General features: G+C 39.6%; 1 protein-coding gene across 9 annotated transcripts in view; it reads right to left on the bottom strand.

The window, feature by feature from the left end:
- Window positions 1–17,207: 17,207 nt before the first annotated feature.
- LOC143154719 (kinesin-like protein KIF13A) overlaps window positions 17,208–26,081 on the bottom strand; it is a 201,053-nt gene continuing 192,179 nt past the window's right edge. For 4 of the 9 annotated variants that reach the window (XM_076326670.1, XM_076326668.1, XM_076326669.1 and 1 more), the window contains exons 20-28: window positions 25,909–26,077; window positions 21,933–22,007; window positions 20,446–20,597; window positions 19,886–20,219; window positions 19,309–19,664; window positions 18,961–19,144; window positions 18,678–18,878; window positions 18,168–18,335; window positions 17,208–17,770 (exon numbers count right to left, since the gene is read on the bottom strand). In XM_076326670.1, coding sequence (XP_076182785.1) covers window positions 17,682–17,770; window positions 18,168–18,335; window positions 18,678–18,878; window positions 18,961–19,144; window positions 19,309–19,664; window positions 19,886–20,219; window positions 20,446–20,597; window positions 21,933–22,007; window positions 25,909–26,077 — 1,728 coding nt within the window. In that variant the 3' untranslated portion in view covers window positions 17,208–17,681. The remainder of the gene's footprint in view (window positions 17,771–18,167; window positions 18,336–18,677; window positions 18,879–18,960; window positions 19,145–19,308; window positions 19,665–19,885; window positions 20,220–20,445; window positions 20,598–21,932; window positions 22,008–25,908; window positions 26,078–26,081) is intronic. The other 5 variants (XM_076326674.1, XM_076326667.1, XM_076326672.1 and 2 more) reach the window with 3 other exon arrangements.

The following is a 26,081-nucleotide window of genomic DNA, read 5'->3' on the forward strand; positions in this document are numbered from 1 at the left end:
AATTATTTTTAGTAGAAAGTACATTCGATCGAAATTAAAATCTAGAAGTATAATTTAAAGTGTACTATTATTTTTGGTAGAATGTTCGATCGAAATTAAAATCTAGAAGTATAAATCAAAGTGTACAATTATTCTTAGTAGAATATTCGATCTGAATTAAAATCGAGAAGTATAATTCAAAGTAGACTTTGTTTATTAATTATTCGCAGTATGGATCACACATTTGCGATATTTGGAAGGAAAACTTCTCTCCTTCTTACTCGTAAATACTTGAAAATTATGAAAAGATAGCAAACTAAAATTTCTACGTATATTTACTTCATTTTAAGTTAACGTAAAAAAAAGAATCAAAGTGCAAAGAAATATTCTATGCTACTACAAATTGGTTAAATTATTTGGCCGCCATTTTCGTAGTCGGAGAAAAATTTCCGTAATTATTTCCTCGAGAGCAATTATCAAATACGATCGAGAGAATTTATAGACTAAATGATCGATTCTGTCATTATCGAGCGTAACAGGAAGCTTTGTTCGTTTGGTATTCGTTCCTCGACGAGGATCGATGTTTACAAGGCGATCGAGTGTAAAACGATTGCACCGATAGATCGCTTTCTCGGATCGTTGTCGACGCAACCTGTCGCGATGTCTTTCACCAAATTTCTAAATTCACGGTTCGATTCTCGCGTATCGATCCAACGTGCCGATGAGAGAGGAAAAAAAAAACCAATAAATCGCTCTGCGAGAGAGCAATTAAACGAACCACGTTACGCAAGAGAACGTCTCGCAATTTTCTCGTACAGGACGATCGGGAGACCGCGAACTGGAATAATCCACGAGTTCAGAATAGAAACCAGTTGTTACCTGCTGAACGGGAAACAATATTTTCGACTAATCGTCGGACGATAAATAAAACAGGAAATTGTTTACCGAGAAATAAACGTTCCGCGTAGGTGCGTGCCGATAGCAAAATTTCAACGCGGCGCTCTCGATCCTGGCACGAATAAGAGGAAAAAAAAATAAATGTTATCGCTCGGAATATTTCACGTTGATACGTAATAAAAACTCGTGTTCGATAGCCCGATACGTGGATTGTTGCACGCGATCTAAGAGTTACTTCCAGAACTATTTTCAATCATTTTTATACAACGAACCGATATTTTAAGGAGAATTAGACCTCGAATGCATTCGTTTGTCGAACAGATCCAAGACTCGAGCGTTCGAGGAATATCGGTTGAATATTTTAATAAAATAATTATCGCAGACTCTTTGCTACGAATTGTTACGAATACCAACACTTCTTATGAAGTTTATTCCGGTGAATCATTTTCTGAATTTAAACGCTCTATCTATGCAGCACGTGAATTATTAGGTTGTTCGGAAAGTCATTTCGTTTTTTATTGGTAAAAATGAAACACAATTTTTTTAGAGTGTATAAACATTTTATTAAATTATATATTCTCCATTTTGGAAAAGGAAATTACTTTCCGAACAAGCCAATATATCGCACCGAAAAGTAAAAAAAGTTTCTTCTCGAATATTTCCTCATGTATAGTTCTCACTGTAAAATCTACCATCTTACAATATCAGTTTCATAAAAGATGACCATCGATAATACTTTTCGTACACTTTTTTGAAAATATATCTTCACAGAAACAAAAGCAACATGTCGAATATTTCCTCGTGTATAGTCCTCACTGTAAAATCTACCATCTTACAATATCAGTTTCATAAAAGATGATACCATTGATAATATTTTTCGTTTAATTTTTTGAAAATACATCATCACAAAAAGAAAAGGAACGCATCAAATATTTCTTCATGTATAGTTCTCTCTGTAAAATCTACCATCTCACATTAATAAATCCCATTAATATTTCCTCGTGTATACTTCTCACTGTAAAATCTACCATCTTAGATTATCAGTTCCATAAAAAATGACCATCGATAATATTTTTCGTTCAATCTTTGGAAAATATATCATCACAAAAAGAAAAGCAACATGTCGAATATTTCTTCATGTATAGTTCTCTCTGTAAAATCTACCATCTCACATTAGTAAATCACATTAATATTTCCTCGTGTATACTTCTCACTGTAAAATCTACCATCTTACAATCTCAGTTTCATAAAAGATGATACCATTGATAATATTTCTCGTTCAATCTTTTGAAAATATATCATCACAAAAAGAAAAGGAACACGTCGAATATTTCCTCATGTATAGTTCTCACTGTAAACTCTACCATCTTAGATTATCAGTTCCATAAAAGATGACACCATCGTTAATGTTTTCTCGTTCACATATACCTACACTTTCGATACGAAGCGTTAGGTGTCAACGATAAATAAATTTCGACGAGTCGATCGGCGCACAGGCGGAAAGGAACACCTTTTCCCCGGACGACGAAGACCAAAAGCGTGAGCCAAGAGCGCCGAGAGCCAGAAAGATGGCCGCTACGCACCGAGACGAAGGTTTTTCGAGCGTGCTGGCGGCATTTCGAAAAGCACGAAGGGATTCCAGTAACGCGACGAACCGCGTCCCGACCTTGCGGGGCCCGGGAAATCGCTTGAATAATTCAACGTTTAATTCAGAAACCGTCTATGGCATATCTAATTTTTATATGCAAACGGTTGGTACAGTCCCCGTGGTAGCCACATGTGCCCGAACTGGCCAGGATGAGTCGAAAAACGTTTCCTATTCCGTCGCCTCTATCGTGATCGAAATATCAAACCGTTTTGCACGCTCGGATTGCAAAATGGCAAAGGACGTTCGCTACGTTTGGTGACATTTAGGAGGAAACGAGTGCCCCCTGTACGAGATCACTAAATATAACCGGGAAAACTTTCGATCGAAGGGGAAATCATCTGTATTGCAGACATTCGAATAGCGAACTTTAACCTCCTCCCGCGTTGCGGGAGCCTCGAACGAGAAGCTTTAGTGTATCCGTAGCGAGGTTATGGCAACGCTCGACGACCGTGTAGGAGATATTTTCACGAGTCGAGTGTTATGTATTAACCTTCGAGTATTCTTCCCTTCGACTGTACGATCGAAATCTTTAACGGTTCGCCGGCAACTGTCCATGAAAATGCGTGGCTCGTATCAAGGACCTATTTAGCCCTTCACCTCGCCATTGACCTTTGGGAAAAGGAAATAATGTAGGTATACCTGTTCTCGCGGAGCGAGGCTATTTGTATTTTTTTACGTGTTTGTTATTAATGTATGCGAAGTGCGTATTTATGTTAATAATCGATATAAGTACGGAGAGTTTCGAGCGTCTTTTAATTGAAATAATTAAAAAAATTATTTTTTTTTTACTTTGATTCGATCGTTTCCCGAAGTTTTACGATGCATCGATCGAGCACCGATGAACGCAACGTTTGAAATTTTTGCCGAAAATTTCGAAAATTATGATTCTCAGATTCGTGGAAGTGAGGTTAGAATTCCAGGAGCACGTGGGCAGTTTGAAAAGGTTTGTAAATTTAATATTCTGAGTAGCAGGAATAATAATAGTTTTAGTAGTCGTGGTAACAGTAGTGGGAGCTGTAGTAGAAGTTGTGGTAGTAGTTATAGTGGCAGTTATAGTGACAGTTGTTGTAGCAATTGTAGTAGCAACTGTAGTAACACATGTAGCAATTGTAGTAGCAGTTGTAGTAGCACTTGTAGTAGAATTGTAATAGTAATTGTAGTCGCACATGTAGCAATTGTAGTAGTACTTGTAATAGCAATTGTAATAGAGATTGTAGTATCAATTACAATAGCAGTTGTAGTAGCAATTGTAGTCGTACATGTAGCAATTGTAGTAGCAACAGTAGTAACACATGTAGCAATTGTAATAGCGATTGTAGTAGCAATTGTAGTAGCAGTTGCAGTAGCAATTGTAGTAGCACTTTTAATAGCAATTATAGTCGCACATGTAGCAATTGTAGTATCAACTGTAGTAGCACATGTAGCAATTGTAGTAGCAATTGTAATAGCAATTGTAGTATCAATTACAGTAGCAGTTGTAGTAGCAGTTATAGTAGTAGTTATAGTGGCAGTTGTAGTAGCAATTGTAGTAGCGACTGTAGTAACACATGTAGCAATTGTAATAGCAATTGCAGTATCAATTACAGTAGCAGTTGTAGTAGCAGTTGTAGTAGCAGTTGTAGTAGTAGTTATAGTGACAGTTGTAGTAGCAATTGTAATAGCAACTGTAGTAACACATGTAGCAATTGTAATAGCAATTATAGTATCAATTACAGTAGCAGTTGTAGTATCAGTTGTAGTATCAGTTGTAGTATCAGTTGTAGTATCAGTTGTATCAGCAATAGTTACAGTGGCAGCAGTAATATTAAACAGTTGTAGCAGTAACGACAATAACAGCAACAGTAGTAGTAGCAGCATCAGAAGTAGCAGAAGTAGCTGCCACAAAAGAGAAGCATCTGCACTCTGCGCGGAATAAACGTTCTTTCACAAGGAGTACCCTGAACTCAACGATGGCCTGGGCCAGTGACGTCTCCGCGTATACCTCGTTCTCTTCATCGTAAATAAAACGCGTCCAACGCCAACAGTCAACGAACGTTTCGCAAACAAATAAATAAAACACGTAGATTGAAATTTGTCCGTATAAGATTCCGTTACAAAGAAGATAAATTTTCAAAATTCCCGGGGGTACGCGTTCACGGGTAGAACTTGGCCGGCGCGTCTGACCATTGCTCACTCATTCCACTTGTGTTGCTGTATGTAAATATTGACGGCGTTGTGGCTATTATCCGTTTAATATTAATCTCACGATCCTCCAACTAATAGTTCGAACCGATGAGAAGAAATAATGTTATCACAACTCGTCAATATTTGCAAACACCAAGTAGCAACAGCGATCGATGCAAAGAAAGACACCTTGGTCAAGTGGCGCGCACGTTCTCTCTTTGGTCGACTTTCGAAATTAATTCCCCTCTTCAAAAAAAAAAAAAAGTACAAAACAAACATCGATCGTCCACGAGTACCAGTACCGTTCAAAGGGGTTGTGGACTCTCGTCGTAAGAGATAAAATATCGACTAAGCTCCCCGGGCAAGAGTCCTCTCGTCTTCTCGTACCGAATGTCTAAATTCGCCGCGCAGTTCCCTGGCTGGAATGGTTGTTTAACGCGTATAAAAACGTCCGTGCACCACGGTGGTTTTTTGCAACGGGCCGCGACGACAACGTTGCACACGTGCGCCGGCCGTGTCAACGCACCGCGTCCGCTGCAAAACAACGAAGGGCTCGCCGGTTCCACGTCCAACGCGAGCACGTTCGACGTTTTTCGTGTCTCGACTTCGGCCGCGGGGCGCCGGCGAAATTTGTATTTAACGCTGTGCCGAACACAGTGGAACGATGATAATAATAATAATAAGAAAACGTAAAAAAAAAAAAAAGGGAAGATTCATGTACGACACGCGCGTGGCCGCTGAGAAAGGAACGCGCGAGCCAAAATGAAGAACAAGTCGCGTCATAGCGCATCTCGCATAAATGCATTTCGAATGCGTCGCGCGCTGAGGGTGCGCGGTATTAGAATGCGCCGCGGACCCGGCGATCCACCGCGGACATTTTTCTTTCATCTGGCCCGGTGTCGTTACGTGGAAACGCGGCAAACATTCGTGGAAACGGCGCTCCGTGTGGGAATAGGCGGAATCGTGGCGTGGAATCTGGGCCTCGGTGCGACGTTGCGAAACTTTTGGCGGGAAAATCGAAAAATCGACGAGCAACGAACGGGTACGAAGAGAACCGATGCGCGAAGTTGACGAATGGTGTGTGTAGTGCCGGTGTACCAAATTGGAGAATGATGTGGGCAGTATCGAGGTACGAGATTAGAGAATGATACGTACCAATGTGTGAAATTAACAAATGTATATAATTTTAATGGAAAATAAAATGTACATGTGTAATATATTTTACGGTATACTTTCGCGAGAGTATTGTCAACGGATTGAGGGGATCTCTCCGTTGAAAATGAGCCCAAACACGACCTACTTTGGAGAAATTTTCACTTTCGCGTTATTGGAGAATTTCCAAAAAAAAATTTTCGAAAATCCTGCCTAATTGAAGGTAGTCGGAACAGAGTCGTGTTTGGACTCATTTTTCACGAGAAGTTATGAAGTCAGCGGATATGTACCGTACCAATGTGTGAAATTAGCAAATGTATATAATTCCAATGGAAGAGAAAATTGTAGATGTACAATATGTATACGCCAAATAAGAAAATAAAAAGTACACGTGTAATATATTTTACGGTATACTTTCAGAAGAGTATTGTCAACGGATCGACGGTATTTCCCCATTGAAAATGAGCCCAAACACGACCCACTTCGAAGGAATTTCTACTTTCGCGTTATCGGAGAAGTTCCAAAAAAAAAAATTTGGAAAATCCCGCCTAATCGAAAGTACTCGGAACAGGGCCGTGTTTGGGCTCATTTTTCACGGTAGAATCTCGCCGATTCGTCTGCAACACTCTCTCGAGGATACGCTCCACGTTCAAGTACACGCGCGAACCGAGAAGAGCTCCTCGTTGCGCGTATCGAGGGCGAAAACCGTTTTCGTTTGTACGGGGGATCACTGTCCCCGGTCGCGATTGAAAAAAGTGTGTTCCCTGGGCCCCAATATTTTCGAACGGGCCCGAATAATTGCATGCCGATTAAACGGCCCGACACGAGTCACCGTGTCAGCGTCAAAATCGGAGTCATCGTCGACGATTTATGCATCCGGTGGCCGGGACACGTCGTTGCATCGGTATGGTGACAAGGTGCCAAACGCGCCACCCCCCTCCTCCTCCACCACCACCACCACCCCCTCTTTTTCTTTTTACGGTGGCCCCTTCGAGCGAAAACACCGCCGTCCCTAGCGATCTCGGGCGTCGCGGGTGAAACGGGCCCGTAGAAATGTATTTTATATGGCGAGTATATAGTCCATGCATCATTCGCGAAGGGAAGCCCAGACGGGGGGACGACGATTGGTTCGCTGCTGGCCATGGACAAGTTCACTGATCCCAGACCGTGTTCGAAACGCACGACGCTCTTCGTCCAGCGCCTCCGCTCGCTCGGGGCACCGTAGACTCCTCGGTGATACGTGCATACCGTTCCCGGGCACACTCGTGTCGAGAGAAAAAAAAAAGCAAGGAAAAAAAAAAGAAAGAAAAAAAAAGAGGAGAAAAAAAAAAGAACGGAAAGAGCCGCGAACTCGCTCTTACACCGAGAACACGACCATGACGTGAAAGCAAAAGAAGGCATGCGTTACATCCGAGCAATGGTTCCCTCGGCTGCTGAATGTCAATGGCTAGGGCGCTTCTCGGAATTCTGGCGAAAAATCGATGATCCCCCGGTACCGAGACGATAACGAAATCTCGACCGTGCGTCCGTTAACCTTTCCTTAAGGATCGAACATCCGATGAACATTCCTTTCGTTCGAACGACGATTGTTTACCTCGCGGGAAACGGGGGGTCACGGTGGACTTCATTGTATCGGGTTGTTCGGAAAGTCGTTTCGTTTTACAAAACGGAGAATGTATAATTTAATAAAATGTTTGTACAACTCTGAAAAAATCGTGTTTCGTTTTCACTGAAAAAAAAGGAAGGACTTTGCGAACAAACCGATACCGTACTCGTCGTAGAGAATCGAGGTGATTATGCTACCAATGGTTCGTGAAATGTACCGTGAGTGACTCTTACGCAGACATTTTTAACAGCGTGGATATACTTACACTAACCTTTCATATCGTCTCGGATGTGTGTGTATAACGAATATGTAAGTTTATGTAGAGAAGAGATTATTCTTTTTATATTATTAAGAATTATGTAAAGTTTCTGTAGGTGAAAAAGATCGTGGTATATGTGGAAGATACTGTTTAATAGCCGTTATTTAATAAGAAGGGTTAGGTCGAGTGACGTCTCTGCGTTGTTCCTTTTTTCAGAGAACCACAACGACATTAACGTTGGCGGCCGTGATCCAACGAAAATGATTTTTTCTTCTTGCGAAGATGTGATCGTTGACTACCATGTCTTTAAATTTATTCTAATTTCATGCTTGCCTTTTCCTACCTCTAAACTGCAGACATATTCCCGTTATGAATAAATCATATCTGATATATTTTGTTATGTACATAATGCCTGCTTAAAATGCAATTAATAGTCGCCGAAATCCAACGTAATGTAACGAACAAGTGAAACATTTCGAGTTTCTATACTCGGACCGAAGATAATTTAAAAAAAAAAAGGATTACTTGTGAAAAATTGTAAAAATTAATATTCACTTGCAATTTCCTTCTCGTCTATTTAATTTCTCCGGTGATTATTATCCCGTTGCGTGTAACGTACTATCGTGTCATTGGTCGTACCGTTGCTCGATTAATTTGACGAGAACCGCAAACTATTAATTTCGATTAGAAAAATTCGGTAATTATTCCCGCTTCTCTCGAGCGAATAAACGATCATCCGCTAAACAGTTCTCCGGTTCGCCGCCGGGCGCGACGTGTCTGGTCAGAAACCGCGTTAAACCGCACGTAACCTAACTCTAACAGACTGTATTTATGTAGTCGACTATTTACGCGCGAACCGAGGTGAAGCACGGCCACGATCGACGGGGATCGACAACTGGCGTGTCGGCGAGCATCGACACACAACGTCGTTTCGACGAAGCAAACACCGACTGAAAGGGTCGTTCCGAAGTGGCATATTAATTGCAGACATCTCGTCTCATCGAGACGTATCGGTCGCGTCGTTGGAACAGAAAAAGATCTTCGAGTGCACTCACGTGCACTTCTGTTTGCTCCGTCGGGGAGAGATCGGAGAGATCGTCTTGGCTTCTTCATCCGCGGGACAAAAAGGACCTTGGAATCCTTGGGCCGGTGTCACCGACATTCCCACAGGAGTCATCCTATTATATTTAAATTGGGCGAGCGTGCCTCGCGCCCATATGCATCGTGCACGTGTATGCGAGCACGTGAGGCACACACGGCGGGCTCACGCGTGCGTGCGTGCGCGCGCACACGCCTTCTTTCAGTCGGTGCCACGTATGGCGTCTCGATTTTCTTTCTTTTTCCTCGTGGTGGCCACTCTCGACAAAGGATGGACGCGGTTTCGTTTTGTCATCGTGCGATCCCGCGCGAATCGCCGGAAGCACGGAATGTTAATTGCGACGCTGCCTGCGTTAATATCTATGCTAATCGGGCGTATATTAATCGGACGGGAGAATTTCGCCCTGAACTTTTTCGGGTGATGTCGGGTCCCTCGAGGTACGAAATATTTAGCGTTGACGACAGAACCGAATCCGGTGCCCGGTGGATGTCTTCCAATGTTTAAAACAGCCAATGTCGAACAACGGCCACCCGAGATATGTCAATGGGGCTTGAACGCTTCTTTTTAAATAACGCATTTTCTTTTGTTGCAAACCGCGTTTTAACCGGACAAACATCCCTGTCGAAGGTTTCGAATCTTCTCTTCCTTTTTCTGTAAATAAATTTCTTATTATTTTCCCGTGAAAGTATAGTCCGTAGTTTGCAGTTTTACTTTTGAGAATTTTCAATTTTCTATTGTATTATTTTTGTAGCGCTATTCGGTATTATTACGTTAAATACCCGATACTTGTTTTCTCGAGTTTCCTTGAAGTGCAATCACTATAATTCGAGTACCGTAGTAACGGATCAAATCCCGTCTTTAAGTCTATTTTCGAACGTAGCTAGCTCCAGTTTGTGCTCATCGCGATCAGGACCAAGGATCTGGAAACACATTCGCATCGAACAGCAGTCCACACCAGGCAGAACATTAAATTATACTTTTATTATATTCATAAAAATTAAAATGTACACACCTTATTTTTTAAGTCATACTCGTATTAGCTTCTATGCAAGTATCGCAATATGTATAATATTTAACAATAGAGGTATAGGTACTCTCGAGACGAGACGAGCTTACGAAACGAATACATGAATTTCCTGGGGGGTGGGTGGGGGGGGGTGATACGGTATTTAGCTTACTTCCGATAATTATATTAATATTATTGACTGCTTACAAAATAATACTATTACACGGTAATTCATCTCTCGGTTTACGACACAGTTCCGGCGTACTCCGTTAGTAATTATCATTTCAGCCCTCGGATGGCCTACGAGATCGAAAAATGTTTGCAGTGCTCTTCTGCGATTTCGGCAATAAACGGGATACCGCGCGATTCGCTACAAGTCCGCTACAAAGAAAACGAAAAACGAAGATGATTAGCCTCCTTCGAAAGAAGTTACGTGGAATATACTCCCTACTTACGTTTTATCATATTTTTGTTATTTTCTTTTTTTGTTACTTATCTTTCATCGCCGCTAAGCACGCCGTGCCACTAGTGCGTACGCTCGCGATCGAATGTGTGTGTGCGCGTGCACACGCGCGCGCGCGCGTCTGTCGTGTGTGATGTGTGATGAAAGGTTCGTTAAAAAGAGCGTTGCTCGAAAGATGTCGCGAACGGAAATTATTATCGAAGCGGTCGCAACGAAACATTTGCCTGTTCGGCACGTTCGGAGAAAGAGGAAACGAAGAAAAGAAAAAGAATGAAAAAAAAAATGCGTAAAAAAATCTATTCGGTCGCGGTATAATTTCCTGTTTCGACTTCGACGAGCTTCGTCGAGAGAACACGACCGCGTTCGTAACGCGAGTGTTTCTAACGAACGACGGATAAAACTCATGCGAGCGCGTACGTTCGCCGGCGCGATCGTTTTTTTCGTAGCAGTGGCACGTTCGATCCTCGTGTTGCATCGTGTAAGTACGTCGTCTACGGATGAGCAAGCGAGACAGAAACAACCACAACGTGCCGAGAAGCGTTCGTGCAACGTGTACGGCAGCACACAGTAGCACCAGCGTGCGAAAGAGTTGCGACGCTAACTTCGATCGCTAGCTAATTCCATCGACTACACTTCTATTGGAATTTGAATTTCCGTTGCGGCGACGACGGTCGCCCTTAATCGTTCTCTACGCGTAACACGAAATAAATGTCGCCTAAGCGCCTCTGATCTATCTTATTCTTTATTTTACACACCGGACCGAACACCGCTTCGATCACGACCGCGGCTTCGCTCGATTTAGCTATTCCACCAATCGTGACATTAACGTGTATATACATCGCACGATCCTCGTGACCAGCTTCTTTGAATTCACAGGCATGGAAAAATGTACAGTCCGACCGCAGAATACATGTATATAATACCGTTCGATGCTTGTACCGATTTTTTGATTGAGCCGTTGAGGTTAGGATTTCGACTTTCGATCGATCGATAACGATCGTCGACACGAGACAATTGAATCGCGATGAGTTTGCTTCACGGTTGTTCAATTTTCGCGCGCGTTTTGGAAAATTATTAGAAGCCTCGGTGGTCGCGTTAATTTTGGTTCGAACGGTGTCACGTTATTACGATCGCGATCGAAGCGATGTGTCGCTACAATATCGGGACGATACAAGTTCGATCGATTCGATTTATTCTGCTATTTTATACTCGGTTTTGATGCTTTACCGGGTAAAATTGTCTCCCTTTAAACTAAATTAGATAGTATAAGTTGAATAATGTATTGGGTAATAGTGTGTAGATTATTAAAATCTATAGATTAAAATCTAGATTATCATCTAACCGAATATAGATTACTGTCTATATTCAATTTACCTGTCCTCGGTTCAATTTATGTCCCTTTATCGATTTATCTATATTTAGTGGACTTCAACTGCTATGAACAATCAGATAAGTCGCTTTGAAAGAACACTGTGGTATACTTTGACCCCGCCCTATTAGCTTAGGGGCAAATTAACCAGGAAATGGTTAAAAGAGCAAATGGATGGTATTTGTATAGATCGTTGCGATTAAAGTGAAAACATCGGTAAACGCGATCACGCGATCCCTGTGACAGTGCAGCAAAATAGCAGAATATCCCGTAAAACGTCCTTGCATCGTCCCGTAGTCTTACATAAGACAACATTCGAATAGATATCAGTTGAATGGGAACTGACTCTAAACACGTTTTCTGCCTTTAATCACGCAATGCAAAAATAGGCTTTCCTATTTCCGGTTACCTAGTACCGGAGCGAGTGACACAGCGATCTACGGATCTACAGAGAATTCCCAAAGTCCTTACAATCTAGTATCAATCATTTTCTTACTTAATTTCTCTTGTTCTTCTGTTCATCCATAGAGATGTTCTATATTATTACAGCGCAAATTCCCCGATCATTCGAAACGAACGTATTCCAACACTCTCCTTTTTTTTTTAAATCTTTCGACCGCCAGCGATCAATCGAAACCAAATGTAATTAGCAACCAATACTAATTGATGCAAATTTTCATGGAAAAAAAAATTCATTAAATCTCATATGGAGCTTAACGAGGCTCTCGCGTATCAGATTTTTCAAGTTAAAACTTTGAAGAGTTTCATTAGCACTGCAACTGACTTCATCAAGGTTCGAGGGCGTGCTGATAATGATAGTATACAGTGTCAGACTTTATTGAGCATAATTATATCGAGTACTAGTATTTCAGTACCCCGGTATACTGAGTACCCATATCTAAGTGTCTTCATATACCGAATTCCCGTGTCTATGTGCCTCGGTATATCAAGTACCAGTGCTTAAACGCTTAAATACATTAAAGTACCGGTATTTAAGTGCTTCGTTACACTGAATACCAGTTTTTCAATACCTCAATATACTAGGTCTCGGTATACCGAGTACCAGTATTCAAGCATCCAAACGTGCCGAGTATCGGTATTTGAGCGTATCGCTAGACCGAGTACCAGTATTTTAGTGTTTCGATACACCGAGTACCGGTATTTGAGTACCTTAATATACCGAATATCGCTACCATATAATCATACCCCCGATGAAGTCTCGTTAAGAGAACAATTTTGAACGAATTCGCGATCACATGTTGCAGTATCTTGTATGCAAAAAGCTCGAGAATACGTCGTTCCTCGGATGGGGGACTCGAGAAAGGTACAATGAACGAAAGTTGCACGTCGACAATTCTATTTGGTCGCACCAAGTTCGACGTACAGATTGATTCGATTGCAAATGTACAATGTCGGCCTCGGTATCGTTAATACGGTAACGACAAATGGGAACAATGATGGTTCGAGGAATGGGGGGATGGAGGGACAGAGGAGACGAGGTTCGAGTCGTGAAGCTGGTGCACATCATACTAGTTGTCTTACATACTGTGTCGATAAACTTCAAAGTACCAGTGTGATTGATGGTTTTTTGCGCACATACGTTTTGTCTTTTGTTACTTGCTCTTTTTACATTACATTAAAATATAACACCAATCTCGACTTGCTTACGTTATACATATACATATGTGAGTTTTTTTTTTTTTCTTTTAATGTATTTAGCGATGATCGTTCGAACAGTCTCTCACCGTCAAGCGTTTAGAAGAGTTCCGAATTCAATATTACGTGCTCGCGTTTCGAATTAATTGACGACACTGAAAATTGCAGGCTCTGCGGATAGCGTTCAAGATTCTCGAGGAAAATTTCACAGCGTTGTAACGTACGAAATATCTATTTGTGGGCAACCTTACTTACTACGATGCGTTGAAAAATATACCTATTTGCGGCAGATTGCATTCTTTTGTTAACATCGAAACACCAAACACTGATTAACATTGATTAACATTGGTTCTATTCTTCTCTACGATAAACCACATATTTCACATTTGATACAACTAAAACCTGAGTACGAAGTATCGTCGCATGCACTCTACTCTTCAGATTTATCTTCCATCGATTACCATTTAGACAATTTTTTTATAAGAGATTATTTTCTGATCGAGAGGCCATTGAATTTTTATATAGAAGTCTATAGTACTATACACAGGACTTGAACTTTTGTTACTTGATTCAAGTAATAAATATTTTGATTGATAGATTTATGTTTTAAAGAAGATGAAGAGTATTTAATTTCAACCCAAAAATAGTAGGTATTTCGTATGTTACAACCCTATGTATTTTTGTGAATGCACAATGCGGAGGTGTCTCAAAGTTTCCTGAAGCTAGTTGATGCGATTAATTGTGTCTCAAAAGTTTTCGTATCAGGCAAAGAGTACAATGAGTTGGAACAGTAGTCAAACACTTACAATCAGAATCTTTAAGGATCAAGATACACACCAGTATTTGAGTGTATTGCAGAAGTTACACAGATGACTTCATAGTATTGCTATAGCTACAGCTATCAGGTTATATTGACAGAATTAAAAGCAAACACGTGTCATAAAGAAAATGTGTGAAAAATGAGTAACCAAGACTACTAATTCTCTTACGGTTGCATTTTGAAATACCACAGAAACCTAGTTACCTATTTGTACATAATTGCTATTTATTTATGCCTAGAAAATTTATTTAATAATTCTTTATTATAGTGTATATTATTATAGAACATGTAATTAAAAATCTGATAGAGAAAATATCTCAGCAAAAAAGGGAATTAGTTTCTTCGGCAAGACTAAACTAGAAGTAGTCATGACTGTAAAATAATTATTTCGATAAAAATTAGAATATTTATACCTTAGAAAAAAACTTGTACACAAAGTAATCAACTTCCCTGAAACAAGTTCATGAAGGAGTGGTCTCATAATTAATGTTGCAATTATATAGTTCTAGTTGCTAAGACTTTATGTAATAAGAGACGCAGTGTATTTCTAACATTTATGTCAATACATATTATCTAGTAATACATTGTCAAACATTTCTCTGTCAATGTTTCCTTTGATGTTCCATCAAAACCACAATATAGTTGCACACTATAGCTTATCTATCCTGTTCGTTGCAATTTGTAACTGCAAGCATTCGAATACATTCCCAACTCACTCTAGACAGTTCCATAAAATTGAACCTTACTCAAATTGTTACACACGTCCTTACAAAGATTCTTATAATTCAGAATAATCGGAGTAGTCTCGCGTTTGTCGGGGCAAACGTAATATTTCAATCGGGACGTAATGGTAGCCCGGATATGCACAAAAATGGTACGTGCACAGATGCGCGTTTATGGGTCGGCAGCAGTGCGATAGAAAACGAGGGAGCAGCATAAAGACAGCAAAAGATTCGTTTCACAGCCTTAGTTAGGAGAATCGATTAGATTACGGAGCGTTTTTTTACTTGTTTATATTCTGAAAAAATGGACCCGTGCGACCCTTTTTTGGAACTTAGACCGTGTCCGCTGCAGCAATTACGGATAATGTTAAACTCGGAAGTCTTCCAGAGACATTCGTAAAACCGATTGGTCGAAAATATTATTTCTAGAATCCGTTAGGGTACAAAGTATAGTTGTGAACGATTATCATTAGATAATTATAACGATAAAAATGGACATTGTCTTATCGTGGGATGGAATAGGCTGTGTAAGCTCCGTTAATGCTAGATGCTCCGCAGCAATTTCAGAAGAAACCAAAAAAAGAAAAGAAGAATAAATAAATAAAACAGAGGAAAACAACGAAACTTAAAGTGTTACAAAATTGTGTATACAGTGAGTGATCCACGAACCAGTAAAAGGTTCGTTCGACAATATTTGAAGAAATGGACAAACGTAGCCGAGAAACTCGTACAGTGTCGAAAAAATAAAAATAAAATGGGAACACATGAAGTCTGAAATGAAAATTTTATTAACCTTATGCCGGGCAGGCATGTAGCATCACTGTGACATTGTGAGTCTTAATTTCTTTCATCTTTAATAATCTTGATTACCAAAAATGGACAGAATACCTACGGTCGTGACGGTTTCCTTTCAAGTAGGCGTCGTATAATTAGTTTTTTTTTTTGTTTCGTTTGTCTTTTAAATTCACAGGTTCACGCGAAGCAGCCAGAGAAAGGGTCACGGTGCCTATTCGCGTGAGAAAACGTCGCGCCGCAGGTGGAGTTTATTATTTATATTCAATAAATATTACATACGGTAATATGTTCATTATTGATAGCGTTAGTATTGTTCTAATTGGACAGAAGTTGTTGGTTGTGTTTGTAGTTCACAATTTGGGCGAATTTTTACGATTATAATCTTAATTGTTAATTTGCGTCTTTTTTTTTTTTTATTTCGTTCGTTTCGTTCTTGCTTCCTTCCTTTCGCTTCTCCGTATTCCCCTCGTACTCTACACAATCTATTCCGTGAATTTAAAAAAAATATGATAGTTATCGTCGTTTGATTTTGCCTTACGAGACGTGGTTACATACGTTCGCATCTCGATAGCCCCGTTATTATTTTTTTTTCTTTTTTCCTTTGTTTCAAACGGGAAATATTATACGTGGATTCTTTGAGTCCTGGGGGTGGGGGGTGGGGAGGAGGGAAATAAAATCGATCGTCACCCATGCTGAGCAAATCGCGTTGAAATGTATCAAATATATATATGTATATTATATATAGTTCCTCGCGATAAGTTGTGTCAGGGAAACGTGAACCAAAAATTCTGTCGTCTGCCACGAAACTCGAATCGATACACCTACCGCGAATTAACACAATGAAGCAAGCTCGTTTATTCGATTTTCTACTACCTAAAAAAACTTACGAAACCTAGTATTGCGATCCTATACCACGTGGCACGTTGCATGTCAAAAAGAAAACCCATTGGCCAGCCCGCGAATTCGAAGATTGTACGAACCCACGGGCCTTGGTCACCCGACGTTAACTTTGTTATCGTGCAACGCGCACGTTCGACGAACTGCGCCGTACATATATATATAAATTAATCCGTGTTACGTTCGCGTAATAACACAATGGTGGACAGAGGATGTATGTTACAATAAAAAGGAACTTAACAGATTTCGCTAAAAAAATACAATATATGAAACAATTGTATACATATAAAATCTTTAAATAATCTACACAACGCGGTAATCGTATTTAAAGGATTTTGGGCGTTCGTCCTTCCATATATATCGGGCACATCTCCACGATTCAAATTACCCCGTCGGGTAATCTTGGAGAGTGTGTGTATGCGTGTACGTGTACGCGGTAAGTGTGTATATGTGATGCGTGTCTGTCTGTTGTCACCAGTGACGGTTTATAAAAAAATGCCAATTCTCACCGGCGACTGTGTTCACGTTCGTGCCGATACCTTCTGATTTCGTGAATGCGATTATTGGTTGCTTAACCGCTATGGAATATTTAATTAAATTGCAGCCGCGCCTCAACGCAACGAACGATCGAGGCTTCTGGGTTTTTTTTTGGGGGGGAAAAAAATCATTATCAAACTCGACTTTTGTTTCGTTTTTCTTCTCCCTTTTTCGACAGCCTTAGACAATGTACAATTCGTTAAATCGCGAACTAAAACGATGCTTCCTCTCTTATGTAAAATGTAAATGGCTCGTCATCCCAGTCGTAAAAGTAAAATTGTGGAATGCATACAAATCATAAAACATCGTCGCTGACTCTCGATACATAAAGACCAACTATGTATCGACTCCCTCTACTCTACTGAAATGCGAAGTAGATACTATGCTTCTCGTTCAGCATGTTCTGCTCGAATCGGGAACATCCCATGCTTTGTGTGATACACATTAATGACCTAATATTTCAAGTAATATTTATAAGTATTAATAATCCATAGCTGCCCTAATGTCTAAGGGACTGAAACACTGCTGCTACACATATCATAGGCATGTAGCAATTAGGATATTTAGTGGCTTATTAGTAAAACGAAGTTACGGTGAAGCGGGTGTGATCCGTTTACTTGCCCCGTGGAGAAGATCGTGTGCCTGTTGTTGAGAGGCCTTCTCCTCGGCTCCGACTTCGGTGCAAGGAATGTAAACCCTCACCTAAAAGACCAACAATGTAGTAAACTGCTCGAGGAATTGAAGTCGAATCAAACTCGACTGCTCAAGGCCACCGAATTAGTATCCGCATTATGACGTTTCGCTATCCCTTCTTCTGTCTCTCTTTTGCTTTTTTTCCATTGAAGTAAAGGGACAAGTCGTATCTCGTGTCATTCACGATCGTTAACAGTGGCCTTGAGTGGTTAATGGAGTCTCATCCGCCTTCGTTATATCTTTTCGCGGAACTTATACGGAAGGATCACATACGATCAAGTTCTTCCTGGTGAATTTAACAGATTCACGTCCAAGTCTTTATACAAACATACTCAAAATATCTGGTAATTGAAAAACGTGCTTTGATTTTGTCAGGTACGATGTAAGACATTAATAATATTCATACCTCTGCTAACGCTTCTGCGTATCGGTGCAGATTGAGGAAGAGTGAAAGTGTAGTTCCTAAGTGCTCTGCCTCGTTTGTCTTGAATTAATTTGTCCACTTTGACGAAAATCCCGCATTTCGGTCGACACGTGAAGTACCTATGGCCGTTCACAGCACCATCGTTTTTGCCTGCAATGACAAACGGAGTTGTTTAAGTAAAATTGTTTGCACACTGAAATCTTTATTTCTCTTTTAATTCCTTCTCCAGTCGAGAACAATCAGATTCTCTTTGTATGCAAAATTGGTGTCTAGATGGAACGAGAAGAAGAATTATTACAAATACAAAATTACTGTTTGTTTGAACACTTGATTTCTTAGAAATGTTCATAGAAATAGCTACCGAAGCTATTATCGTTTCAACAATATAGGTTGAAAGGTGTTAAGAATATAAAATATACTCTCTCAAACGAGGTGTCATCGAGGAGAGCGTGCAATCAAGAAGCCAAGAATTTTGGTGAACGCAGATCTTACCAGTCGGGGCGTCAAGTTCGATTCCTATCCACGTCCCAGATGCGAACTCTGTCGGGCCAACGTACGCTATGACTCCGGAATAACTGTACGGGCGAACCAACACCGATTCACCGATTACAACCCAATCCGGGAGTGGTGTCTCGACTCTGCTCAAGTCGTGCCTCGAACCGAAAGCCGAACTCTTGTCGCTCACGTCGTCTGCTACCAAAAGACGAGTAACAAGTGTTAACGTCTGAGCGCAAAGTAACTCAAAGCGTACGTTCAAACGAAAATAATCGCGCACCATCGATTCGTTCAGAGGAGCTGTTGTCGCCATTTTCGTAGGGCATATTAGGTTGCATAGATTGTTCCAGTCGCGCTGCAGCTTTACTTTCCGAAAGTTGTGGACGGACCATGGGGAACGAAGCCCTGTGCTGAGAACTGGTAGGCCTTCCTGTATTGGCAGAAGCTTTCCTTCGTCGCACTACCTGGATATCGCGAGATCAAGATTAAAATTAATATTGCGTTCACATGGGTATGTGTTCCGCTTTAATCTCTCATTGACTACATATGAAAAAGTAGGTCAAATAAAAAGTATTTTCTAGGATAGATAGATTAAAGTGGGACCATTCTAGGATGAATTCATTAATACCTTGCCCGGTGGCAATTTCGTGTGCACAACCGAACTACCCTCCAATGGACTGTCTTCTCCTGAATTCGACGTCTGACTGATCTCCATGTCGCTTTTCCTTCGATTGCTCAGAACATGGCTCGTTGTGTCTTTCTTTTGAACAGTACTCGTGTGCGTCGCATTGTTGTTCGCATTGTTGTTCGCGTTGTTGTTCGCGTTGTTGTTGGCGTTGTTGTTCGCGTTATTGTTGGCGTTGTTATTCGCGGTGTTGTTCGCGTTACTGTTTGCATCGCTGTCGCTTTTCGTCGAGGAAACTGGACTATCGATGTCGGCGTCTACGTAGGCACCTGTTTCTTCCAGGTTCTTTCTGGTATGCTCTGCACATTACGAAAACATTTCAATAGTATTCAGCTCTATTTAAAATGATCTCCGCTTTTACCCACCCCGCTTTCAAGTAAATTCAAAGTTGTTTCACCAATTCTTGGTGCAACTATACCCCATGACCCTCACCTATATGTGTCCTCAAGCCTTATTGGCCTTGACTTGAAATAAAAATGGCTACCTATCCCTCTTTTGGTTTTGTAGCTACTTTACTAACCCTCGGTGCAACTGTTCCCCATCACGTTCAAGTTATCCAGCGCTGCGGCCACTTCGCCCATATATTCTTCCGGCGTTTCCTCCACCAGAGAGCTGTCCATTCGTTCCGTCTTCTTGCTGTCCAGCAGATTCCGATACTCCAGGTCCGGCGTCTCATCCACGCTGATGGACTTTACGGAGAGCGAATCCTCGGACGTCAAGTTGGTGGTGGACACGGCTTGGGAACCATAACCACTGCTGCTCATGCTTGGCGTGTTGATCTTCGTCGATTGAAGTTCGACGAGAGAATCCAGTGTGCGTGAAGAAGTTAGTGGTTTTACTGGTTTCGCCGTTGCCTGAACGTAATCGTGTGTCATATGCTTTTGATGCTTTTAAGAATTGTTTGACGATAATTAAAACAAACTGCCAAGTACTTGAACACGGTATTTCGCTTCTACAATGATGGATATGCAGGAGAATGTCTGCAGCAACCAAAATGGTAGGGGCTCGTATCGGAGAAACTAGATTCGAGGCGTTCACCATTAAGTTTACGCAGTGACACAACTATAGAACGTGTACTACCTGGTAGGATTCGTATTCGGAGTAGTCAGCGTCGCTTTTTTCCTCGTCCTCATCGTTGATAGGCGTCGGTAGCTGATTCCCCACGTTCGACGTTTCCTCGTGTAACGTAGTCATTCGTAAACCCAGTTTACTACCCACCATATTTGGAGATGCTAAAACGAACGAGTATGTGTTAACAAAAGATACATGGCTGTAATGAACGCAAGTAAAAAATGTGATAGCTTATGGAATATCAGGGCCGATCTGGCCGCAATAAAGAAAGTCAATAAATACAGATTTCGTTGTTGGTCGCATTTGTTTTTCTTTTTGGGTTTCCATGTACATTCTATGTAACTATGTAGATATCAACAATAATGAGTTGATTATACTAAAGGTGCCAGGTCGGTTCTGATACAAACTTGTGATTGTACAAAATATTGAACAAAGGAGGACCCATGCTGTTCTTAAGAACAAAAACGGATAAGAATATATATTCCACGTATTCGACTATCTTTCCCTGCAATTGTTGCATATTTTTATCGATGATATTTCTAATGCGTGTAGTTGGATGATTCTTTGGACATCAGTTTACAGAATACATCAGATGCTTCAAATAGAATGTAATTTCTATGTGTAATAATGATGTGTTAGTTAAGGTTTCGTCTTATTCAGTATGCGAGTTAGTGTTGCAATAAAATATTAGGGTTAGAAGAGGAAGCGCATACGTGGAATATAAGGCAGCCTGAAGTAAACATAAAACAGAGCTGAAAAGGTACAAATTATTGTAAGCAATAAAAACATTGAACACATATGGAACTACGCACTGCACCTTGGCACAGCAAGGCTGCAATTCCAGAACAACAGTAACTACGACGTTTCAATTAACAAAAAAGAACAATACTTAACAAAAAACAAATTACAGTTTTAACAAATATCTATACTTATACTACATAATAATCAAACTAAGGAGTAAGGAAACCAAAGAATCTACTAATTACTACGAGAATGATCGAATGGACTCTTTCAAACTTGCTAGAAGTTAGTAGTCTCAGGTATTACAATTAATAAGTTAAAAATCCTTCTCCGCTGAGAAGCCTAACCCTTTCCCTGCCAAGTTGATTTTTCAAGGACTTGTTAATACCAATCCAATTGCTAAGTTACTGAATTAAATATTAAAATGTTAACATTAATGTTGACTAGTGATAAAATGGCAGTAACATGATATTCATTAACAGCTGTAGCATATAATAGGAAAAAGACAAAGGTTCAATATGCTACAATTATGACAGAGAAAGGTGTAAAGTGTTTGAGAGATCAACGGAGAAGGGTTTTCCTATTGCAAAGAATTTTTGGTACAAGAATCATGTTGAACAAGTGAATAGAGGATTCGCAATCTGGAGTCTGTAAAAGATCAACATCTCAGCTCTTTTGCCAATGTTTCTACGCATTTCTCCCAGCAGAGAAACTAAATCAGTTTGAAAGAGTGGTCAACAACGAGTGTCACCTACACTTGGCAGAGGTGGATTGTTGCAGACGTGTCAATGAGTTGAGATTCAGGTTGAGATTCAGGAAAGTTGGTCTCGCTGAAAGGAGATAGACGTACTGATTACATGGCACTCTTTATCTCGTTGATTGCTAAACACTACGTTCTCTTCTCCTCTGAATGGCGAGCCATAAGTGAACATATCTCTTTACAGGCCGTTTACAGGCTTATACAGTTATAAATCATGCCTGCGGGCAAGAGAACACTGGATAGTGAGACAAACCAGACGAATGTACACTTGCATGTCGTGTCAGACTCGAAGACCGAGAAACATTCATATCGACACAATCACGCGAACAATGTACAAGTAATTATGATACAGAAACAGCATGAGTAACACAGTTTTTAAGTTTTTCTTTTTTCAATATCTGATCGAACAGACTGCACTTTCACCCTGTGTATTCACAGGTGAAATGTAACTCGCCATTTGAATGCAAATCCAAAATGCACAGGTAAGGATTTAATGACCAAACACTTGATAAGAACATTTAGTAATTGTATGTTGAAACAGAGAGATTGATATGTTTTGCAAAGTAACGTACATTGTGAATTTGTTATAAATATATTAACAAGAATGATTAGTTTAAAGTCAATATTTTGGTGTTTCCAATAGATATCTTGTATTTACTATACTTGATAGTGTTATAAACTACACTGTTATGAAGCATGCTTTACTAATTTTGAAACGACAATTCCATGCATTACTAATCATTATAAATTTTGTTCTCTACGTCATTCGAAATTGCTTGTTAGTTCTTCTTTGTCAGTTTGACTTTAAACTAAGTCTTTCTATGGAGAAAGAAAAAGGGGAATTTCTTATTAGCCGAAATCTCTCCAAGGACTGCTGTTTGCATTCATATAAATGAATTTCATCTCTCCACTGCATTACCTGATTTTATTTTTGCACTTACAAAGGCATAAGTTTTTCCCTCTTTTTTCATTTCTGTGAAAAACAATTTAGCTTCTTCAATAAATTTATTATTACTTTACTCCTGTGAGTTTCGAATAGTTATAAATCGTATATTTAATCAAAGAATTCTGAATTGTTTCTCAAAAGTGAATCCACCTACAATTATTAATCATATAAATATATAGATATGTATATGTATAAATATATGTACACATATATGATACAGTTAACCTACATCTGTTTCTAAGATAATGCTTAATAGCACATTCACAGGTAGAAACAGGTAAATTAGAAACACTTTACAAGCGACTTTATTCATTTCTTTTCTTTTAACTATGTGCAATCGTAAAGTATTGTATGCACACTGGTTCATTCTTAGTATATCTTTAACGTTTACATACTCGATAATTTGTCGAACGCAACAAGAAACATGTGCTGTTAACAAATTACCAGAGGGCGAAATATAGAAATCATTTCTATTCTAATGAAAAACTTTTTTACGAAAGAATCTTTCAAGGTCCATGCCTTAGATTGCGAATAGTGAGTATATATAAATAGTGAATATAGAGTGCTAGTGAAAATGATTTCTATGCATGGTGACGTTGGTAAAAACCGAGCAAAACGAGATTATTCCCTTTACGCGGTGGTGATGGTTTTACACATCAGCCATGATCAACAACGCACAAATCATTGCATAAAGTGTCAGTGGAGGAGCAATTCAGTGAATAAACTTGCCGACACAAAGAGCGCATTCGCATGCAGAAACTCAATAATCGAACAAAAGTAGCACATTGCTCACGCAAATAAATAGCGTTCAATCCAGACAGAAACACAATCAGCAATTTTCAGAACTAGAATACCAAAGAATCTGGAGCATATGCAAGGTTTGCTTGATCGAAGCAGAGAACAAAATAGGCGCAGCATTCCTCAAGCATCTGGTACTTCCTAACCTGGTGAACAAACGTTGTTCTAATTCTATTCACTAATTCTATTTCACTGGGGCAGGTATAACGCGAAAGACGTTAAGAGACTCTGATTACAAGTTCTGGTTCTGAACATTGCTAGTTAGCAATTAATATTGTGGACACACTAAGGCTTACTGGAAAAAACTAAACAACAGACAGACTCAACCACTCACGAGACATATGTACTAATTGTCATTGCCTGTAACGGCATCAATTAAATATCAATCAAGACTCCATTTTACCTGAGTTCAGAATGGAGCCTTGCGTGGGCCGAAATAGTTGTAGAAGTAGTAGACGTAGTGTTAAACAGAGGAACAGATAAGTTGCATACATTAATTAGTCAAAAACAACGTCAGTGAATTTTGCTACAGAATTCGCTATTTGTAAGTTCGTTAACGTCTTAGATACGGTAATATAAGTGGTAGAGCTTAAATGTCGCTGCTAAAACGCTAGGCGGATCTGAGAAAGTGGGTTTCTTATTACCATGCTCAACTCTCTTTAGTCGCGAGAGCGATCGCGGTAGTACATTGTCTAGGAAGCTGTAATGTTTTCAACTGATCTGAAAGATTGTGCAGAAAAGTTGAACATAGCGTGGTGACATAACAGTATGATAGAAGCTGTAAATATAATAGTACGAAATTCCAGTGTAAGTGGTAACTGCTAATAGGGAGACCGGTATTACCAAACATTTTTGAGGACAGTGAGAAACTGTTGATCGTGTTTGTTCTAGGCGACAGTAATTTCCTTGCACAGTGTCCTATGTTTATACTAGAAACAATTAATAGTTTCTGAACTGCAAACTTTATGGTAACAATGTTTTACCAAGATTTTATAAAATTGTGATACGGACTTAGTTTGCAACAAGTAGACACAATACAAGAAAATGCCAGTGAAGAATGATATGAATTTTAATTTAAAAAAAAAATAACAGAAAAGGAAATAGGTGAATCGGTGTTCTCTTCCACTTATCCAAAACCAACATATCCAATACCAAAGGAAGACGTAACAGTGGAATTTTAGACAATCTAGGGCAAATTGTAAAGTGACTATCATGGCAAGGTGATATATATAATATCAAAAAACACTGCATAAGCCACATTTCAAAAACGAATTATAGATTCTTTATCGAATATAATTTAAGAAAGCGAAATCAAGGCAACGAGAAGTGATTTAAACGTAAATTGATATTATTCTAGACTAGGGTCCTTAAACACAGTGCCATTAAATTCATTAAAGCGTTATTTGAATAATTCCATTGTAGTTTAAGCAAACTAAGATGTCGCATTCATTAAATGATGAATTTGCATAAGATAGTAAGTTATAAAAATCCCAAACAAAACGTTATAACCAATTCATTAAATTTATGTAAGTAGCAATCCATTTAGCAAAAATCCTGCGTTCGTAGCAAGCTCTGCGTCGAGCAGAGTGTGAAACAAATATTGTCATAGCATAAGAACTAAAAAAGAAATTTGTTTACTAAGTTTGCTATGTGGTCAACGTCATGGCAAATGCTTGCAGAGCGAAAGAATTCTCTTGTGGAAAACCTTCAAATTACCTTTTTGTTGGCGTACTTATGGTAGTACCGTTGGATATTGTTAAAAGTTATTATGAACAACAGTCACGTATTAATTCGGTGTTACTAAACCATTAAGAAATTATATATGATGTGTAAATCGTTTCGAATAAAATGGATTACTACAAAACGAATAGTCAACTAATGGATGAGAGAATGGAATGTATGAGTGAATTTTGTGTGAATAATTAGACAAATTGAAATCTTTGATTTACTTGTATATATTATCAAATTTTTTTTTCACTGAGCGCCAATTAAAATTTCTCGTATCTTCTATGATTTCATAAATTATATTCCCCAAAGTTCTCCCAATATTTAATTAGTTTTAACGTTCACGTTCAGTACACAAATTGCATAGGATTTATATATGTCAGTAATTTCGTTCACTACTAAGGTGTGCAATTAAGAAATCATAGAACGTATAGTAATGAATTTATTATTTGAAAGTTTCTGATCATAAGATTGAATCCGCACGAAACGAACGTGTGCTTACCGATTCCAAATGGTTTCGATGGCGTGGCTACGAAGTTCTCATCGTTCCTGGCATGGCCCGTAGAAGCGCGCCGCGAATGCAGCAACCCATTCAGCTCGCTGTTGAGATCGGTCACGCTTTCGGAACGCGTCACGTTTAACGAGTCCATCGAAGCGTCGGTTCTCATGATCTGT

Source organism: Ptiloglossa arizonensis, chromosome 1 (assembly GCF_051014685.1).
Source record: "Ptiloglossa arizonensis isolate GNS036 chromosome 1, iyPtiAriz1_principal, whole genome shotgun sequence".
Classification (NCBI taxonomy): Eukaryota; Metazoa; Arthropoda; class Insecta; order Hymenoptera; family Colletidae; genus Ptiloglossa; species Ptiloglossa arizonensis.